Here is a 21472-nt window from a genome sequence, read left to right as displayed (position 1 = left end):
GCACTGCAGAGGCTTCTGCTCTCAAAGGCTAGTTCTCATGATCTCTTCCTGTGTCTCTAACAGGTTCAGATGTCAAGGCAATAAGACCAACTCCTTCACCATCACTTGGGCCAAGCGCTGCCAGAGCAGATCTCAATCCAAGCATCGTCACACCCTCCTTACAAGCACACCCTCCACTTGTGCAGATACAGTTACTTCAGTGGGTCCTCGCGCGTGGACAGATAGGGTGGCACTGGATGAGGAAACAGGGAACTAGTGTGCAGGAGGAGGTGACAGAGGCAGAGGCAGCTGTGTGCAGTTCTCCTCGGAGGATGGAGGACAGACACAGCCCTATTTAGCTAGGCACAGATGCAAGGCCTCAGGAAAGGAGGCTCTACCTAGACCAGCTGCAATAGATGTGCTCCCACATGTTGGAGTTCCCTGAGGCAATGTGTGTTCATGGGCTGAGAATGGAGGCATTCATCCAACTCATGTGAGCCACCATGGCTCAGGAATTTGAGCATATGAGTTTCTCCACTGAGAGACTGGACAATCTCATGGAGAGTGGGAGTGCATGCAGGAACTGCACACTGACGTTTACACGAGGCATTCCACACTTTGTAGCCTTGACCAGTCAGGGTGCTGATGGCACACAGATGTTGGAAATGGATGCCAGTTGTGCTCAGATGGTGCTCCCCTCCAGCCATCCAGACCGCAAGCCAATGGCTGAGACTGTCACCGAGGAGGATTTGAGTGCCACCGCTCGCAGGGCACCATCATCATCATGGCCTTCTTGGCCCCTCTGACTGAGGGAGCATCTGTGCAGCAGGGCCCAGTGATGGAGGCTGCCCCTGCAATTATGCCAGTGCAGCAGACTCTGTAGATGCCCCCTTGGGCACCTCCATGACAAGGACGACTGCTACATGCATCTCGACCGCATGCAGAGACAAGTGAGCAGACTGCCTCCACCTCCTCGGAGGCCACAAGGAGAGCACTGCGTAGAATTAGCCGTAAGCAGAGGCCACCGCCCAGGCAGAGCACTGAATAGGTCACAGCAGGTATCGCCTGTATCAGTGTGTCGCCTGTTTATTTTTTTTCTTTTTGAGCACCAAGTAAATATTGACACATGAAGCCAGACGTGTGAGCCTCCTTTTATTGATGGTGATACAGGAAAAGTGGAATAAAGTGGTGAAGAGGACCAAAGGTCCATGAACAGTGACAGTGAAATCTCTGGGCAGATGCCCTTCCTTCATTGCTGTTAAGTATTGAGCTGTTCTAGACTGAGTTTTCAATGGAAATGTTGTCAGAGGCATCTAAAAGTGAGTTGTATTCCTCCTGGGTCAGAGGGGCTCAGCTGAAACGAGCCTGAATCGATGATCCATGACGTTAATGGAATCCTGACGAGATCCTTGAGCCCCACGTCAGGACTGTGCATCCCTGTGTTCTGCTCCTTCCTTCCCCTCCTCCTCTTCCTCCTCTGATGAGCTGAGTCCATTCAGCGCTTCATACTTACCAAGGTCCACATCCCTCTGGAGAGTCATGTTATGGAGAGTGCAGCAGACCACTACCATGTGTAAGACCCTTGCAGGAGTGAACTGACAGGTCCAGGCACCGAAACCGCATCTTCAGAAGCCCGAGGGCCTGCTCAATGGTTGTCCTAGTGAACAGATGGTTTTGGTTGTAGCACCTCTGTGCCTCTGTTTGGGTTACATAAAGGGGTGAGTAGCCATCCACGGAGTTTGGGGCGGTAGAATAAAGAGCTGCAGCAGCCTGAACTGGTGGTGGATGGAGTCACTGCAGCTGCTAGGAAAGCAAGCGCAGACATGCAGAAAGCTCTTGTGGTCACAGACCAGTTGAACGTTAAGGGAGTGAAAGCCCTTCCTGTTTGAAATTAGCAATATGCTTAGAATGGTTAGTGCTGTAAGTTTCATTTTACTGGAAACTCATGCAAGTTAGCTTTGAAGGCAGAGGTGAAATGTTTCTGGGAGGATGGAACTGGTCATGGGCAACAACTTGAGATGAGACAAGGAAAGAATGATGTAAGGGCTTAATTGATCAAGGACAGAAGGTATGTGCAAAGGTGGGTTATTCAACCCCAGGTTTAGACAAAGAACAAAGAACAGTACAGCACAGGAACAGGCCGTTCGGCTCTCCAAGCCTGCGCCGATCTTGATGCCTACCTAAACTAACACCTTCTGCACTTCCGGGGCCCATATCCCTCTATTCCCTTCCTATTCATGCATTTGTCAAGATGTCTCTTAAACGCCGCTATCGTATCTGTTTCCACCACCTCCCCTGGCAGCAAGTTCCAGGCACTCACCACCCTCTGTGTAAAAAAACTTGTCTCGCACCTCCCCTCTAAACTTTGCCCCTCGCACCTTAAACCTATGTCCCCTAGTAACTGACTCTTCCACCCTGGGAAAAAGCTTCTGACTATCCACTCTGTCCATGCCGCTCATAACTTTGTAAACCTCTATCATGTCGCCCCTCCACCTCTGTCGTTCCAGTGAAAACAATCCGAGTTTTTCCAACCTCTCCTCATAGCTAATGCCCTCCATACCAGGCAACATCCTGGTAAACCTCTTCTGTACCCTCTCAAAAGCCTCCACGTCCTTCTGGTAGTGTGGCGACCAGAATTGCACGCAATATTCTAAGTGTGGCCTAACTTAGGTTCTGTACAGCTGCAACATGACTTGCCAATTTTTATACTCTATGCCCCGACCGATGAAGCCAAGCATGCCGTATGCCTTCTTGACTACCTTATCCACCTGCGTTGCCACTTTCAGTGACCTGTGGACCTGTACGCCCAGATCTCTCTGCCTGTCAATACTCCTAAGGGTTCTGCCATTTACTGTATACCTCCCACCTGCATTCGACCTTCCAAAATGCATTACCTCACATTTGTCCGGATTAAACTCCATCTGCCATTTCTCCGCCCAATTCTCCAACCGATCTATATCCTGCTGTATCCTCTGACAATCCTCATCATTATCCGCAACTCCACCAACCTTTGTGTCGTCCGCAAACTTACTAATCAGACCAGCTACATTTTCCACCAAATCATTTATATATACTACAAACAGAACCCAACATTTCATAGGATATTTTGTAATAGAGGAAATCTTTATAGGGCGAAAGGGCATTGTCAATAATCCATCCATGTCCACCCTGTAAAAAGGGTATAAAGTAAGAAACTTTGGGAGACCTCAGAGAGAAGGTCCGAAGGGTCAATCATTGCTAACACTCTTAGGTAATTTGAGAAGTCATGAAGATGTGAGGCACTGAGAAGAGAAAGAAGAGCAAGCTGTTCGTGCACACCAGCTGTCCTGCCCAATCTGGACTGGTCCTCACTATTTGTCAGTCGTATGTTTTTGCTCTATAACTAGTGTGTTACATCCTGTCTTAAACTCTCATTAAATTCAACATACCCACCATACTGGTTGCCGTCAATCCTGATTGATATCGATTAACTAATCAACTATCTTTTAAAGATTAAAATCACTACACTGTTCATGAATCTCACTGGACGGTCAGTCAGTGCCTTGATGGCCACATGAGTGCAGTCAATGGTGCCCTGCATCTCGGCGAATCCAATGATGAAGGCAAAACCCACTGCCCTCTGTGCCCATGCACCCTTGCCAAAATTTGAACCTAGCCCTCAATGAGATCTTTAACTAACTTAATGATATCTATTACCGGGTCGGGCAGGTTCTCAGGGCTGCCCTCCACCCAGGGTGCTGAAACTTGCCACGGCCGGGAACGGCAATGAGGAACCAGCATGCCAGCAAGCGCCAGTATTTTCATTCCCCGCCTGTCTCCGTTTCCACCACTGGCAAGACTTGAAAATTCAGCCCCATGTCTCTATTAAAAACCCAAAGATAACATAAGTTTTTAAACAGCTTTCTCAAACCTGTCAAAGATTTGAAATAAAAAAAAGAAATGCTGGAAATACTCAGCAGGTCTGGCTGCATCTGTGGAGAGAGAAGCAGAGTTAGCGTTTCAGGTCAGTGACCCTTCATCAGAACTGACAAATATTAGAAATGTAAAAGGTTTTAAACAAGTAAAGTGGGGGTGGGGCAAGAGATAACAAAAAAGAAGGTGGTGACAGGACAAGGTGACAGAGAATAACTGACCAGAAGGTCATGGAACAAAGGCAAACGGTATGTTAATGGTGTGGTTAATGTACCAAAGATTTGTGTACATACGCTCCCATGTCTCTCAGTTCCTGCACCTCCTTTAAAACTGTACAGGTTCATATTGCCTCTCCTCATTCTTCCTACCAAAAGGTTATCACTTCACACTTCTCTGTTAAATTGCATCTGGCACATATCTGCCCATTTCACAAATCCAATGAAGTAATTGGCTTAGCAATCTTTAAGAAAATAAACTTTTTTTCCTTCCTAGTTAACATATTTCTATTAATCCAGCATAACACATCTTGGTAGAAAATTGAGAGTTCCCCAAACGCTGGTTTTATAGTTTGGTGTAGGCCTAGAAAAAAGATGTACAAATAAAGAGCAAATAACATTCAAGCAAAATACTGCGGATGCTGGAAGTCGGAGAGAAGAGCAGAACTTCTTCAAGGTAGGCATTCCTGGAAGAGAAGTGGCAGTGAATTAAGAAGGGTCACTGACCTGAAATGTTAACTCTGCTTCTCTTTCCACAGACGCTGCCAGACCTGCTGAGTGGTTCCAGCATTTCTTGTTTTTATTGCAAATAACATTCATTGAGAACAAATGTCCCACCATAATTCTAGTGGATAAGTGGAAGGACAAATGTCTGGGATGAAGAAGTGTAGCTGCACAGAAAATATTCCCACAAAACAGTACAGAAACAACTTCTATTTCATAATTCACATGCTTCGAGATAATCAGTAAGTGATGCAATGCATTCAGATTTTTCCCTGTTTTAATTTAAACAATAAAAAGGAGATTGGAATAAAATGGCATGAAGAGCACCAGTGAAGGGCATGCTTATTATTCATGAGGCACTTGAACCAGAAAATTGCGACAGAATAGTTATAACTGTAGATCAATAATACTTCAAATTTACTACTGGATTACAGTATTATTGTCACAAACAAATTATGAATGCTTGAATTCCTGTTATTTGCACATCGCACTAACCCGCTGGCTGAGCTAATCACCAAGAAAATAATTCAAAATGCAAATTTATTTAATCCCTCCAACACTCTGTCTATTGGCAGGAAGATGGAGTGCACTAAATTTGAAAAAACTTTTTTTTTCCATCTTGAGCAGAATATGGATAAGCAAAAAAGTACCTGAATGTAGTCGTGCTTTGCATCTTGCCTTGGTGACGCTCGTAGTCCTCACGTGGTTTATAGGATTCCCTGGGCTGAACATTTCCAAATGGAGCATATTTTTCCACATACTCAGTAATTAAGCATGGTTTATTAATCTTTTCAAAGATCGCAGTGGGAAGATGTGGACAGCGATGGCGCCTGGTGCAAAAAGACAATATTCAAATTCAAGTCAAAACCACCCAAAAATAACGCATTTTACAGTGAAACCCTTTCACCATTAAACCAAAGGCATCTGACTCTCTATTGCCCTTTAAAGTTCAGTAATTAATTAGCCATTACTGTTCCTAAATAACACAGACATTGAAATGCCTGTTCACCAGCTGCAAATACGACAAAGTGGGAGGCCACCTGCTATAAATCCCAATGTACAAAGGAGTCTACCCTAAAGATGAAGTGATGGACAAGGGATAAATGCTGCAGACCTTCCGAAAATAAATATAGTGGTCTGGTAATGTTATATTTAAAAAAAACTAAAATATTTATTTTCACAGAAAGGTATTCTCAGGTGGCATTGAACTAGAGGGCTGGATTTTCTTCTCACGCCTGCCGGCAATGGTGTCAGCTGCCTGTGTGTAGGCGCTGGCGCCATTTCTAAAGGGCAGCCAGCCCTGCCGGGTCATTAAAATTTTTAAAGGGCTACCCCCCACCAATATACCACCGATAAATCTACTGCCCCTTCCCTCCATGTTGAATGTAATAATTACATTCAACATTTTCCTTCTGCCACCCTACCCCCCCAAAACACTTACCTTCAACACTTGACCTTCCCCCCCCCCGCCCAGAACCGAGTAAAGCGCAGAGGTCTCCCCTTCCCACCCTCCCTTACACTAGTAATTTGCATTAGAGCCTGTTTCACCCTCCCCATTGCACTAAAAATCATAAGCTCCTCCCTTCCCCATTATCGTGGCGCCTGCTTTCCCTGGCCAGGAAAGTGAAGGTGCGTGAGTGCCGACGGCGCTCGGAAGGTCGCGGCCTGAAGGTAAGATCTCAGTTGATTTTATTTCAGTGTATTTATTTCATTAAATATGTTAATCTGGGTCCCGTCACTCACCAGCTTGGGGGCCGCCGCTGGGATGATCGGGCCCGGCATTCCCGGTGCAGGGCTCCATGGCGGGCTGGCGCCGGTCCGATCTTCCAGCCCCCCCTGCCATGGAGCCCGACGTCAGGAGCTCAGTAAAATCCCAGCCAGAGAACACAGGAATATGCACTGGTCTACTGAAACTCCTTCTTCCGCAGGTTGCCAAAATTTATTAGTTCAGTGGTGCCAGTCCACCAACATAGCGCAGTGGTTAGCACCGCAGCCTCACAGCTCCAGCGACCCAGGTTCAGTTCTGGGTACTGCCGGTGTGGAGTTTGCAAGTTCTCCCTGTGACTGCGTGGGTTTCTGCCGGGTACTCCGGTTTCCTCCCACAGCCAAATTTCCTCCAACTTGCAGGTTGATAGGTAAATTGGCCATTGTAAATTGCCCCTAGTGTAGGTAGGTGGTAGGAGAATGGTGGGGATGTGGTAGGGAATAAGGGATTAATGCAGGATTAGTATAAATGGGTGGTTGTTGGTCGGCACAGACTCGGTGGGCAGAAGGGCCTGTTTCAGTGCTGTATCTCTAAAATAAAATAAAATATTGTGCTTGAGTGCTGAAATAGAGACTAATGTACAGTTCCTCATATGGTGAGGCCCTGGTGAGGATTGTTGGGCCTAAGTGAAGCTCCAAATGGAATCCAGAAGTCTTCCTTCGGGAACAGAGGGAAATAAAAACAGCAGGTGAGCCACTCAGCTCAAGAACTTTCCACAAGTGAACAGATCATCACGGATACATGGGTAGGTTCAGTGTGCCTATTCACCCTCATCTCGGAAATAGTACCCAATTCTGGGGGAGGGATTCAGTTATTTCATGGTCTCACTCGGCCATTCAACCAAACAGCGTTGCAAGATTGAAGCTCAAATATTTTGCCCCTCTGAAGATCATTGTAGCAGTGCAGCACTGAATGTGGTGATAAAAGTATGTCTCGTTTAGAAATACCTCTGATAATTCAAGTTGATTGATTGTTGTTCTCCTCACTTGTACCACTGATGTTGGTTATTTTTTGGGTCTCATGACAAGATATTTCAAAATGATTCAGAAAAAGGAGCCTTTGTTTTATTCTGTGTAAACTACCTGATAATTTGTTGAGCCTTTTCTAATTCATGCAAAAATGATTCACTAAATAAAGCCCAGTGTGAACAACTAACCTTTTGAGTTTCAATAACTGTTTCTTGTATCTCTGGTGTGTGTACATTCAGTTCGGCTCACATCAACAATATATATATACATATATAAAAAGGTTAAAAAGCCCACTTAATCCCAAATGTTTTCAAGGAAGATGCATCCACATACTCCATGTCTCATGCATCCCTTGTTTCCATCTTTTATGCTTTTGGCATCAGGAAATTCTGCTGCAGAGGCATCATAAATGTGGAGTGCATCCCTTATCTCAGAGTCTCCCTTTCATATCATCATTGCAGTGGTACTTGTCAGCACAAGGCAATGTTTAAGAGACATTGCTAAGTGTACAGCTATTTTTAACACTTGGCCAGAACCAGCTTCTCCTTTATGAACACATTGTTTATTGTTTAATAATTTATGTCAGGCAATTAAAATGTTCAAGTCATCAAGTGGAACAGGTGATGACTTATTGATAACTCAAACCAAACACCAGCTAAAATATACATCATGTTAGCAATAGGATTATAATATTTTATGCTAAATCACTGAAGACAAATATTGCCTTGGACATTTTAATCTGCCTTTTGGGTAGAGATGGGAAATCATAAAGGCAAGAAGTCACTTCTGGGAGTGGTGTACAGCCACCTAACTTTAACCACACTGTAGGACGGTGTATAAAGGAAGAAATAATGGCAGTGTGTCAGAAAGGTACAGCGATAATTATGGGCGATTTTAACCTACATATAGACTGGAAAAAATCAGATGAGCAGAGGTAGCCTAGATGAGGAGTACATGGAGTACATAGAATGTTTTCAGGATAATTTCTTGGAACAATACATTCTGGAGCCAACCAGAAAGCAGGTTATACTAGACCTGGTACTGTGCAATGAGATAGGGTTAGTTAATGACCTCATAGTTAAAGCGCCCCTAGGTAGCAGCAATCAAAATATGATTGAATTTTACATTCAGTTTGAGGGAGAGAATTGTGGGTCCAAGACTAGTATTTTAAACATAAATAAGGGTAATTGTGAGGGCATGAAAGCAGAGCTAGCTAAAGTGAACTGGCAAATTAGGTTAAGGGATAAGTCAATAGATATGCAGCGGCAGACATTTAAAGGGATATTTCAGAATACACAGAATAGATATATTTCAACGAGAAAGAAAAATTCCAAGGGTGGGGCTGTACTCCGTGGTTAGCTAAAACAGTTAAAGATTGTAACAAACTTAAAGAAAAAGCCTATATTTGCGCAAAGATGGGAGACAGGTCAGAAGATTGGACAGCAAAGAGTTTCTAAAAGATTGATAAGGAAGGTAAAATTAGAGTATGAGAGAAAGCTTGCTAGAAATATAAAGACAGATAGTAAGAGTTTCTATAGATATTTAAAAAAGAAAAGAGTTAACAAAGTGAGTGTTGTTCCTATAGAAAGTGAGTCTGGGGAATTAATAATGGATAATAAAGAGATGACAGATAAATTGAACACATATTTTGCATCAGTCTTCACTATTGAGGATACAAGTAACATCCCAGTATTAGCTGTAAGTCAGGAAAGGGAAGGGAGGGAGCAACTCAAGACAATTACAATCACCAGGGAAGTGTTACTGAACAAATTGTCAGAGCTGCAGACTGACAAGTCCCCGGATCCTGATAGACGTCATCCTAGGGTGTTAAAAGAAGTGGCTTGTGAGATAGTTGATGTGTTAGTTTTAATTTTCCAAAACACCCTACAATAGATCAAGGCATTTAGAAAATTCAAGGTAATCAGGCAGAGTCAACATGGATTTGTGAAAGGGAAATCTTGTTTAACCAATTTATTGGAGTCCTTTGAGGGAGTTACATGTGCTGCGGATAAAGAGGAACCAGTGGATGTATTGTACTTAGATTTCCAGAAGGCATTTGATAAGGTGCCACATCAAAGGTTATTGCAGAAAATAAAAGCTCATGGTGTAGGGGGTAATATATTGGCATGGATAGAAGATTGGCTAGCTAACAGGAAATAGAGAATGGGCATAAATGGGTCATTTTCTGGTTGGCAAGATGTAACAAGTGGTGTGCCACAGGAATCTGTGATGGGGCCTCAACTTTTTACAATTTATATAAATGACTTGAAAGAAGGGACCGAAAGTACGGTTGCTAAATTTGCTGATGACACAATGATAGATAGGAAAGTAACTTGTGCAGATGACATAAGGAAGTTACAAAGGGATATAGATAGGTTCAGTGAGTGGTGTATAATGTGGGAAAGTGTGAAATTGACTATTTTGGCAGGAAGAATAAAAAATCATATTATCTAAATGGTGAGAGATTGCAGAGATCTGAGATGCAGAGGGATCTGGGTGCCCTAGTGCATGAATTGCAAAAAGTTAGTATTCAGGTACAGTACGTAATTAGGAAAGCTAATAGAATGTTATCGTTTATCGCAAGGGGAAATGAATACAAAAGTAGGAAGCTTATGTTTCAGCTATACAGGGCATTGGTGAGACCACATTTGGAGTAGTGTGTACAGTACTGATCTCCTTATTTAAGGAAGGATGCAAATGCATTCGAGGCTTTACAGAGAAGGTTTACTAGACTAATACCTGGAATGGGCAGGCTGTCTTACGAAGAAAGATTGGACAGGCTAGGCTTGTTATCTGCTGGAATTTAGAAGAGTAAGAGGCGACTTGATTGAAACATACAAGTTCCTGAGTGGTCTTGACAGGATGGATGTGGAAAGGATGTTTCCCCTTTGGGAGAATCTAGAGCTAGGGGGTCACTGTTTAAAAATAAGGGGTCGTTCATTTAAGACAGAGATGAGGAGAAATTTTTTTTCTCAGAGGGTCATGAGTCTTTGGAATTCTCTTCCTCAAAAGGCAGTGGAGTCTTTGAATATTTTTAAGGCAGAGATAGAGAGATACTTGATAAGCAAGGGGGTGGAAGGTTATCGGGGGTAGGTGGAAATGCGGAGTAATCAGTTTAGCCATGAACTTATTGATTGGCGGAGCAGGCCCGAAGGGCCGAATGGCCTACTCCTGGTCCTAATTAGTATGTTTGTATGTTTGATCCATACTATAACATATTAGAACCATAGCCACAGTAATTAACTCCACGTAATTGAAGTTCCTATAAATAATTTCTATCTCCAAATCATTCTATCTTGAGATGTGGCATTGAAATGTTTTTAAGCAAAATCCAGAGTTAAATTTTCCAGTTGGCAATCAGCCTACTGCCTAATTTTCCAACAAATTCACCACATCTGCCCATTAAATAAATGATTTAATTGTTTACCAGTCTCATGAACAAATTAATTGGTGAAGTGCATTGATCAAAAGCAATCCCAAATACTGTACTGAGAACATGACTGTAGGGTGGATGAGCAAACTGACCATAGTACCATGGTGCAGGATGCCATCTAAGTGGGGGAAGCTAAGAGGAATGTGGTAGTGATGGGGACAGTATAGTCAGGAGGATAGATACTGTTCTCGGCAATCGCGACTGGGAGCTCCGAAGGTTTTGTTGCCTACCTGGTGCCAGGATTAAGGACATCTCCTCACGGCTGGAGACAAAGTTGGAGTGGGAAGTTGTCATGGATCACGTAGGAACCAACGACATGGGTGGAACAAGGAATGATATTCTGCTACGAGAGTTTGAGGAGTTAGAGTCCAAATTAAAATGCAGATCAAAGGTAATCATCTCTGGATTGTTACCTGAACCATGCGCCAATTGGTAGATTAGAGAATTAAGCATGTGGCTCAAAGAGTGGTGTGGGAAGATGGGACTTTGATTCATGAGGCACTGGCACCAGTATTCAGGAAAGAAAGCTGTTCTGTTGGGATGAGCTCCACTTAAACTGGGCTGGGACCAGTGTCCTGGCAAACCATATAACTAGGATTGTGGATAAGGCTTTAAACTAACACATGGAGAGGGTTCAGGAGAAGGGAGATTTAGAAATCTAAAGAGAGAAGTCAAGGCAGTAAAACAGTCTAGCGACATGGGCAAACACAAGTAGAGTGAGACAGGAAGGGACTGAGAGTTTAAGAGTAATTGTGCATCAGCAAGTAAGGTCCATGCAGGGAATAGCAGTAAACCAATGAAATTAAAGGTTCTTTATTTGAACGCACAAAGCATCTGCAATAATGCAGATGAACTAGTGGCACAAATAGAAATGTATAGTTTCAATCCAGATGCCAATACAGAGACATGGATATAAGGTGACCAAGGCTAGGAAATAAATTCCAGGGTACATAATATTCTGAAAAGACAGACAGAATGGCAAAGGAGGAGGGGTAGCCCTGATAGTAGAGGATGGCGTAAGGACAGTAGTGAGAAAAGACTTTGGCTCAGAAGATCATGAAGTAGAACCAGCATGGGTGGAGATTAGGAATAGCAAGAGAGTCAGAAAATGCTGGTTGAAGTAGTTTATAGGACCCCTAACAGTGGTTATACCATTGGACAGAGCATTAAACAAGAAATTATTGGAGCTTGCAACAAAGGCAATATAATAATTGTGGGGTCTTTAATTTTCATATCGACTGCACCAATCAAATTGGCAAGGGTGGATTAGAAGACGAGTTGGTGGAATGGTGGAACCAACTAAAAATAAAGCTATTTTAGATCTAGTATTGTGTAATAAGCCGGGGTTAATTAGTAATCTCATAGTTAAAAATCTTCTGGGGAAATAGTGATCATAAAATAATTGAATTCCATGGTCATGCTCATGAGAAGTGCAGTGATTAAAATTCAAGAAACAAAATGAGCAGTCGTAAAATATTAGAACAATTTTAAAAAGCTGATACATTTGCTGTTAAAAGAAACGCAGGGAAGACACCTACCAACTCCAGCACTAAAAAAAAACTTCCGTATCTACTAGAACTAAAACCAATTAACCCCGTCTACATGGAAATGAGGCAGCTTATCACACATGGATGTGAGCAATATGCAAAATGAGCTAAAACAAAGACTCTCCCAGGCTCTACGTCTACCCTTCACCAGAATAGCATGTAAACAGCCCTCATATTATCAAAATCGGGCCATCAAAAGTTATTATACAGCCCATCAGGAACTGAAACCTAAGGTCACATGGGCAAAACTAACAGTAAATGAGGTTACCTTTAAAGGTAATCGTTTTGAAGAACAAAAGGACTCTTTCCAGTTCAGTCACCAAGTCATCAACATCAATCTGGTCTCGTCAACCACACGGTCAACATTGAAAACTATCTTTAATTCCAGCACAAGGCTGAGAGAGAGACAGAGAGACATACAGAGAGAGACAGAGAGACATACAGAGAGAAACAGACAGAGAGACATACAGAGAGAGACATAGAGAGAGAGACATACAGAGAGAGACATATATAGAGAGAGACCAGTTCCAGCTAACACATTTGAACCCTGCTGAAAGAATTTGAAAACCATCTGCAGCAGAGAAAAGAGAGAGTGTCTTTGAAACAACTCCTCGACCTGCGAAAACTGAACGAAGAATATCAGCACTGCCTTCAAACTGAAGTGAACTGCCAGAAGTCTTCAGCCACCCAGCAAATACAAGACAACCAGCAAACAGGCCTGCAACTTTTAAATTCACCTTCTGAGAGGATCCCACAGGTTTTTCTGAAAAAACAGACTTTTACACCTTGAACTCTTAACACCTCTTACTGTTTCCCTTCTATCTTCTCTTGTGTGTGCCTGTGAGAGTGAATGCGTGAGTAGTGCTGCAAACATTTTGGGTGATTATTGTTTAATAAATATTTAATTTTCTGTTTTAAACGTATGAGAAAACCTGTCACTATTTATTTGGCAAACAGAACACAGCAGCTGAAACACTATTTAAACAAAAACACTGTCTGCAGTCAGTTGGGAGATGAACAGTAGAAACCAGACAGGCCATCACCCACTTGGTCATAATACCATGTTAAGTTTGAAAGCGACATACTCCAATCACAAGAATCTCAACCTTAAACAAAGCCAATTACATAGGTATGAGGAGACAGCTGGTTGATTGGGTAAGTAGAATAAAAGGTATGGCTGTAAATAAACAGCGGGAAACATTTCTAAATGTTCGACAAAAATACATTCCATTGAAAAATAAAAACTCAGCAAGAAAGATCCATCCGTGGCTTATTCAGGAAGTTACGGATAGTATTAGATTAAAAGAAGAAGCTTATAATGTTGCAAAGAATAGTAGCAAGTCTGAGGATTGGGAGTGTTTTAGAAACCAGCAAAGGGCCACCAAAAAGTTGATAAAAAGCAAAAAAATAGAATACGAGAGTAAATTAGCTGGGAATATTAAAACAGACTGTAAGAACTTTTGCAAGTATGTAAAAAGGAAGAGAGTAGCTAAAGTAAATGTTGGTCCCTTAGTGGGAATGAGGAAATGGCAGAGACATTGAACAAATATTTTATGCCTGTCTTCACAGTAGAAGACACAAGTTGCATACCAGAAATAGAGGGCAACCTAAGGGCTAAAAAGAGTGAGGAAATTAAGGTAATTAATATCAGCAGAGAAAATGTACTGAAAAAACTCAAGGGACTAAAATCTGACAAATCCCCAGGACCTGATGGCCTACATTCAAGGATTCTAAAAGAGATAGCTGCAGAGATAATGGCTGCGCTGGCTATGATTTTCCAAGATTCCCTCGATTCTGGAATAGTCCCAGCAGATTGGAAGTTAACAAATGTAACACTGCTATTCAAGAAAGGAGAAAGAGAGGAAACAGAGAATTACAGGCCAGTTAGTCCAACATCAGTCATCAGGAAAGTGCTGGAATCTATTAAGGAAATCTTAACAATGCACTGAGAAAACTGAATGTGATCAGGCAAGCAATTAGGAAGGCATCGTTGAATATATTTAAGGCTGGGATAGACAGATTTTTGGTCTCTCGGAGAATCGAGGGATATGGGGAGCTGGCTGGAAAGTGGAATTGAAGCCCAAGATCAGCCATGATACTAAATGGTGGGGCAGGCTCGACGGGTTGTATGTTCTACTCCTGCTCTTATTTCTTGTGTTTTCTGCCAAACCTTTCATTCCCTCACCTGGTCATGGACTACTGGGAACATTCAGAAACACTGTCGGATGAAATGGAAAATTGATCCATTCTCCAGTGTTGTTAACGCACTCCGTATTAACCAGCAAAACAAAACAGCACTTTGACATATATGATGGATGTAAGGCATGCTGTAATTCCTGAGTTCCAGGATTATCCTAAATATCAATTAATTGGGGAACTGTTCCTGCTTTGTAGTCCAAACAAACAGCCCATGTGACAAAGTCAAGTGGGTGAATAATGTGCTCAGTTTAGAGGTTTATGCTGATATTATTTAGTTATCCATCATTAAATTCAAATACTGGCAAAATCAAAGCAACAAATAATTACTGAATGCAATAAGAATTCAAGACTAGAAATAAAATGCAGCATTGAAATGTTAACTCCACAAGTGAAAGTCACAGATTTGGGGAAACATACAGCATTGTTGTAGAGTTCATTTTGTCTAACCATGGCTGTGATTTGCCAACATGTTTTTGTGCTGGTTGACGTGGCAATCAAAATTATACATAAGTGTTAGCTTATGTTCAGCACTGTATCCATAGCAACAAGAAATATCCCAGACATGGCTGTCAATCAGTAAATGAAAGTTGGGGGGAACGCAAGCAAATTACAATCACCAGGGAAGTGGTACTGAGTAAATTGTTGGAGCTGTGGGCTGACGTCCCTGGGTCCTGATGGACTTCATCCCAGGATCTTAAAAGGAGAGGCTAGTGAGATAGTTGATGCATTGGTTTTAATTTTCCAAAATTAGATTGGGAAATAGCAAATGTAACTCGTTATTCAAAAAGGGAGGGAAGACAGAAAGCATGAAATTACAGGCCAGTTAGCTTAACATGTCTTAGGGGCTTAGAAGTTATTATTAAAGGCGTTATAGCAGGACTCTTAGAAAAATTTAAGGCAATCAGGCAGAGTCAACATGTTTTTGTGAAAGGGAAATCAAGTTCAACCAATTTATTGGAGTTCTTTGAAGAAGTAACGTGTGTGTGAATAAAGGGGAACCACTGGATGTATTGTACTTAGATTTCCAGAAGGCATGTGATAAGGTACCACATCAAAGGTTACTGTGGAAAATAAAAGCTCATGGTGTAGGGGATAACGTATTGGCATGGATAGAAGATTGGCTAGCAAACTGGAAACAGAGAATAGGCATAAATGGGTCATTTTTTGGTTGGCAAGATGGAATGAGTGGTGGGCCACAGGGATCAGTGCTAGGGTCTCAACTTTTTATAATTTATATAAATGACTTGGATGAAGGGACCGAAGGTATGGTTGCTAAATTTGCTGAGGAGATAAAGATAGGTAGGAAAGTAAGTTGTGAAGAGGACATAAGGATGCTACAAAGGGATATAGATAGGTTAAGTGAGTGAGCAAAGATCTGACAAATGGAGAATAATGTGGGAAAATGTGAAATTGTCTCTTTTGGCAGGAAGAATAAGAAGCATATTGTCAGGGCCCATAGCCTTTGCAGTATCCAGTGCCTTCAGTCATTTCTTGATATCATGCGGAGTGAATCAAATTGGCTGAAGTCTGGCATCTGTGAGGAAAAAGCCAAGATGGATCATCAACTTGGCACTTCTGTACTGTTCTATGTAAGTATGCAGCTATGGCAAGTAATTAGGAAAGAAAATAGAATGTTACTGTTATTATGAGGGGAATTGAATAGAAAAGTAGGGAGGCTATGTTTCACCTATACAGGGCATTGGTGAGACCACATCTGGAGTACTGTGTACAGTATTGGTTTTCTTATGTAAGGAAGGATGTAAATGCGTTGGAATCAGTTCACAGAAAGTTTACTAATAGACTAATACCTGGAACGGGTGGGTATTCTTATGAGGAAAGTTTGGACAGGCTAGGCTTGTATCCGCTGGAGTTTAGAAGAGTAAGAGACGACTTGACTGAAACAGAAGATTGAGAGGGATCTTGACAGGGTGGATGTGGAAAAGATGTTTCTTTTTGTGGGAGAATTTTAGAACTAGGGGTCACTATTTAAAAATAAGGGGCCTTCCATTTAAGACAGAGATAGGGAGAATTTTTTTCTCCGAGGGTCGTGAATCTTTGGAACTCTCTTCCTCAAAAGGAAGTGGAAGCAGAGTCTTTGAATATTTTTAAGGCACCGATAGATTTTTTAAAATATTCGTTCATAGGATGTGGGCGTCGCTGGCTAGGCCAGCATTTATTGCCCATCCCTAATTGCCCTTGAGAAGGTGGTGGTGAGCTGCCTTCTTGAACCACTGCAGTCCATGTTGGGTAGGTACACCCACAGTGCTGCTAGGAAGAGAGTTCCAGGATTTTGACCCAGTGACAGTGAAGGAACGGCGATATAGTACCAAGTCAGGATGGTGTGTGACATGGAGGGGAACTTGCAGGTGGTGGTGTTCCCATGCATTTGCTGCCCTTGTCCTTCTAGTTGGTAGATGTCGCAGGTTTGGAAGGTGCTGTCTAAGGATCCTTGGTGCGTTGCTGCAGTGCATCTTGTAGATGGTACACACTGCTGCCCCTGTGCGTCGGTGGTGGAGGGAGTGAATGTTTGTAGATGGGGTGCCAATCAAGTGGGCTGCTTTGTCCTGGATGGTGTCGAGCTTCTTGAGTGTTGTTGGAGCTGCACCCATCCAGGCAAGTGGAGAGTATTCCATCACACTCCTGACTTGTGCCTTGTAGATGGTGGACAGGCTTTGGGGAGTCAGGAAATGAGTTACTCGCCACAGGATTCCTAGCCTCTGACCTGCTCTTGTAGCCACGGTATTTATATGGCTGCTCCAGTTCAGTTTCTGTTCAATGGTAGCCCATAGGATGTTGATAGTGGGAGATTCAGCAATGGTAATGCCATTGAATGTCAAGGGGAGATGGTTAGATTCTCTCTTGTTGGAGATGGTCATTGCCAGGCACTTGTGTGGCGCAAATGTTACTTACCACTTATCAGCCCAAGCCTGGATATTGTCCAGGTCTTGCTGCATTTCTACACAGACTGCTTCAGTATCTGAAGAGTCACGAATTGTGCAATCAGCAGCAAACATCCCCACTTCTGACCTTACGATTGAAGGAAGGTCATTGATGAAGCAGCTGAAGATGGTTGGGCCTTGGACACTACCCTGAGGAACTCCTGCAGTGATGTCCTGGAGCTGAAATTATTGACCTCCAACAACCACAACCATCTTCCTTTGCACTAGGTATGACTCCAACTTGTGGAGAGTTTTCCCCCGAGTCCCATTGTCTCCAGTTTTGCTAGGGCTCCTTGATGCCATACTCAGTCAAATACTACCTTGATGTCAAGGGAACCACTCTCACCTCACCTCTTCAGTTCAGCTCTTTTGTCCATGTTTGGACCAAGGCTGTAATGAGGTCAGGAGCTGAGAGGTCCTGGTGGAACCCAAACTGAGCGTAACTGAGCAGGTTATTGCTAAGCAAGTGCCGCTTGATGGCACTGTTGATAACACCTTCCATCACTTTGCTGATGATTGAGAGTAGACTGATGGGGCGGTAATTGGCCGGGTTGGACTTGTCCTGCTTTTTGTGTACAGGACATACCTGGGCAATTTTCCACATTGCAGGGTAGATGCCAATGTTGTAACTGTACTGGAACAGCTTGGCTAGGGACGCGACAAGATCTGGAGCACAGGTCTTCAGTACTATTGCCGGAATATTGTCAGGGCCCATAGCCTTTGTAGTATCCAGTGCCTTCAGTCATTTCTTGATATCATGCGGAGTGAATCAAATTGGCTGAAGTCTGGCATCTGTGAGGAAAAAGCCAAGATAGATCATCAACTTGGCACTTCTGGCTGAAGATTGTTGCAAATGCTTCAGCCTTATCTTTCGCACTGATGTGCTGGGCTCCCCCATCATTGAGGATGGAGATATTTGTGGAGCCACCTCCTCCAGTTAGTTGTTTAATTGTCCACCACCATTCACGACTGGATGTGGCAGGACTGCAGAGCTTAGATCTGATCTGTCGGTTATGGGAATGCTTAGCTCTGTCTATCGCATGCTGCTTACGCAGTTTGGCACGCAAGTACTCCTCATTTTGAGGTGCGCCTGGTGCTGCTCCTGGCATGCCCTCCTGCACTCTTCACTGACCCAGGGTTGGTCTCATGGCTTGATGTTAATGGTAGAGTGGGAGATATGCCGGGCCATGAGGTTACAAATTGTGGTTGAGTACAATTCTGCTGCTGCCGATGGCCCACAGCGCTTCATGGATGCCCAGTTTTGCATTACTAGATCTGTTCGAAATCTATCGCATTTAGCACGGTGATAGTGCCACGCAACACAATGGAGAGTATCCTCAATGTGAAAGTGGGACGTCGTCTCCACAAGGACTGTGCGGTGGTCACTCCTACCAATAATGTCATGGACAGATGCATCTGCGGCAGACAGATTGGTGAGGTCGAGGTCAAGTATGTTTTTCCCTCTTGTTGGTTCTCGATAAGCAAGGAGGTGAAAGGTTATTGGGGGTAGGTGGGAATGTGCAGTTGAGGTTACAAATCTGATCAGGCATGATCTTATTGAATGGCGGAGTAGGCTCGAGGGGCCGAGTGGCCTATTCCTGCTCCTAATTCGTATGTTCGTATGTCATCTAGGAACATGGGAACAGAAGGAGACCATTCAGCCCCTCAAGCTGTTCTGCCATTCAATGAGATCATGCTGATCTATGACTTGGGCAAAGCATCATAATACCTTATACAGTATTTATCATGTTGTGGAATTGGGAAGGGCCATGGAGGAAATCCTTGGTCAAGTCTAGATATTGCAGGACTAAGAAAGCAACAAAATAATAAAAGAAACTGGGAAAGAGAGAGGGAGAATTAGGGAAAGAGCAACAGAAATACGTTGAGTAGAAAAATCAGAAAAACAGAAGAGTTGTAGCACAAAGAGAGAACAAACATCTACAATTTATCATTGGTGCTATTGTCATAGGATGTTGCCTCGCGTTGTATTCCGATGGTGCCTGATCCAATTTGTTCACAAAAACTCAGAGCTGGGCTTGGATAGAAGACAGCGTGGGAATACCAGGTGCCGTAGGATTTTATCTGGCTCCACTTCAGTCCCATGCTCCTGATCCTCAGCCAAAATACTCACTCTTCAAAACAACTAGTTAAATCTTTTGCTTATTTATCTTCGCAGATACTAATGTACCCATTTAATCACCAACACTGTAAGGTGTTGTCTGTGTCAGGATAACATGAAACTAATGATAAGCTGGGATGAATGTGTCACAACAGGATGGTGATGTCTGTATCATTGCACATTCACAGAACAATCTTTTGCAATAGGACTAATTTCTGGGAGCTGCAAGTATTTCACATTATATGAATAATGTTATTGCAAAAATTGTGGAGAATCCAGATACAGTAGTGAAAACTCTTTCTGTTTGGGTGAAACAGATCTAGTGATTGGATATGGTCATTTGCCATTAGATAAATGTATCTGACAGACTTCAGCAAGATTACAATAAAACCTACGGACTTAGAATATTCTCAACCATGGAAGAGTGCAACACAGAATGAGGCCATTCTATCGAGTCTGCACTGGCTCTTTCAAAGAACAATCCAGGTTAGTCCCACTCCCCTGCCTTTTCCTGTAGCCCTGCAATTTTTTTCCCTTCAGATAAATTATCCAATGCCCTTTTGAAAGCCATGATTGAATCTACCTCCACCACACTCTCAGGCATTGCGTGCCAGATCCTAACCTGTGTAAAGAGGTTCTTCCTCATGCTGCCTTTCGTTCCTTTGCTATTCATCTTAAATTAGTGCCCTCTGGTTCTCAACCCTTCTGCCAATAGGAACAGTTTCTTCCTATCTACTCTGTCTAGGCCCCTCACGATTTTGAACTGGCCTGTAGTTGGGTTTTATCCTTACATCCTTTTTTGAGCAAGGGCATAACATTGAAATTCTCCAGTCCTCTGGCACCACTACCTTAACTAAGGAGGATTGGAAGATGATAGCAATTACCTCCCCAATTTTTACACTCACTTCGCTCAGCATCCCTGGATGTATCCAGTCCTTATCCACCATGCACTGCCAGCCTTTCTGGTACCTCTTCTTTATCTATTGACATCAAGGCAGCATTTGACCGAGTATGGCATCAAGGAGCCCAAGCAAAACTGAAGTCAATGAGAATCAGGGGGAAAACCCTCCACTGGTTGGAGTAATACTTAGCAAAAAGGAAGATGGTTGTGGTTGTTGGAGGCCAATCATCTCAGTCACAGGACATCATTGCAGGAGTTCCTCATGATAGTGTCCTAGGTGCAACCATCTTCAGCTGCATCATCAATGACCTTCTCTCCATCGTAAGATCAGAAGTGGGGATGTTCGCTGATGATTGCACAGTGCTCAGCACCATTCATGACTCCTCAGATACTGAAGCAGCCCGTGTCCAGATGCAGCAAGACCTGGCTAACATCCAGGCTTGGGCTGTTAAATGGCAAGTAACATGTGCGCCACACAAGTGTCAGGCAATGACCATCTCAAACAAGAATCTAACCATCTCCCCTTGATGTTTTTATGTCCAAGGCGGGAGTAATGCACTGTTAATTCAGTCTCACTACTCCACAGGTCACAGCATATCAAGAAAGTTTCCCACCTACCAAAGAATAGCCAATTTAGACACTCTGTTTGTCCCCCGGAATAAAGCACACCAAACTAGGTTTCTTTAAACAACAACATTAACTATTAGAAAAGAAATAATAAGTCTTAAACAATAATGAGATAAATCTAAATGTGAAAAGACTTTTAAAAACTCCTTATTCTTCCTAGCCCTCATGCACACAGACATACATTTAAAAAACGGTTAACCGGGGGAAAAAGGATTTTTTGGGTTACAGCTGTTTCTTCGGAATAAAAAGGAAAGAAATAAAATAATTGATTTTATTATGTTCTGGTAGGATGTTTTCAGTACAGTGAGGTGTCCCAGAGTTGAATAGTCGGATGCCACCCGAAGTCTCTCCAAGTGAGGTTGAT

General features: G+C 43.0%; 1 protein-coding gene across 1 annotated transcript in view; it reads right to left on the bottom strand.

Moving 5' to 3' along the window:
• Positions 1-21472, bottom strand: part of LOC137368743 (stabilizer of axonemal microtubules 2-like) — a 67974-nt gene that overhangs the window by 14912 nt on the left and 31590 nt on the right. Inside the window, exon 2 of the mRNA XM_068028932.1 lies at positions 5261-5440. Within this exon, the coding sequence (XP_067885033.1) occupies positions 5261-5440 (180 nt within the window). The remainder of the gene's footprint in view (positions 1-5260; positions 5441-21472) is intronic.

Source organism: Heterodontus francisci, chromosome 4, assembly GCF_036365525.1.
Source record: "Heterodontus francisci isolate sHetFra1 chromosome 4, sHetFra1.hap1, whole genome shotgun sequence".
NCBI lineage: Eukaryota > Metazoa > Chordata > Chondrichthyes > Heterodontiformes > Heterodontidae > Heterodontus > Heterodontus francisci.
This window is presented reverse-complemented; position numbering and strand designations above follow the sequence as displayed.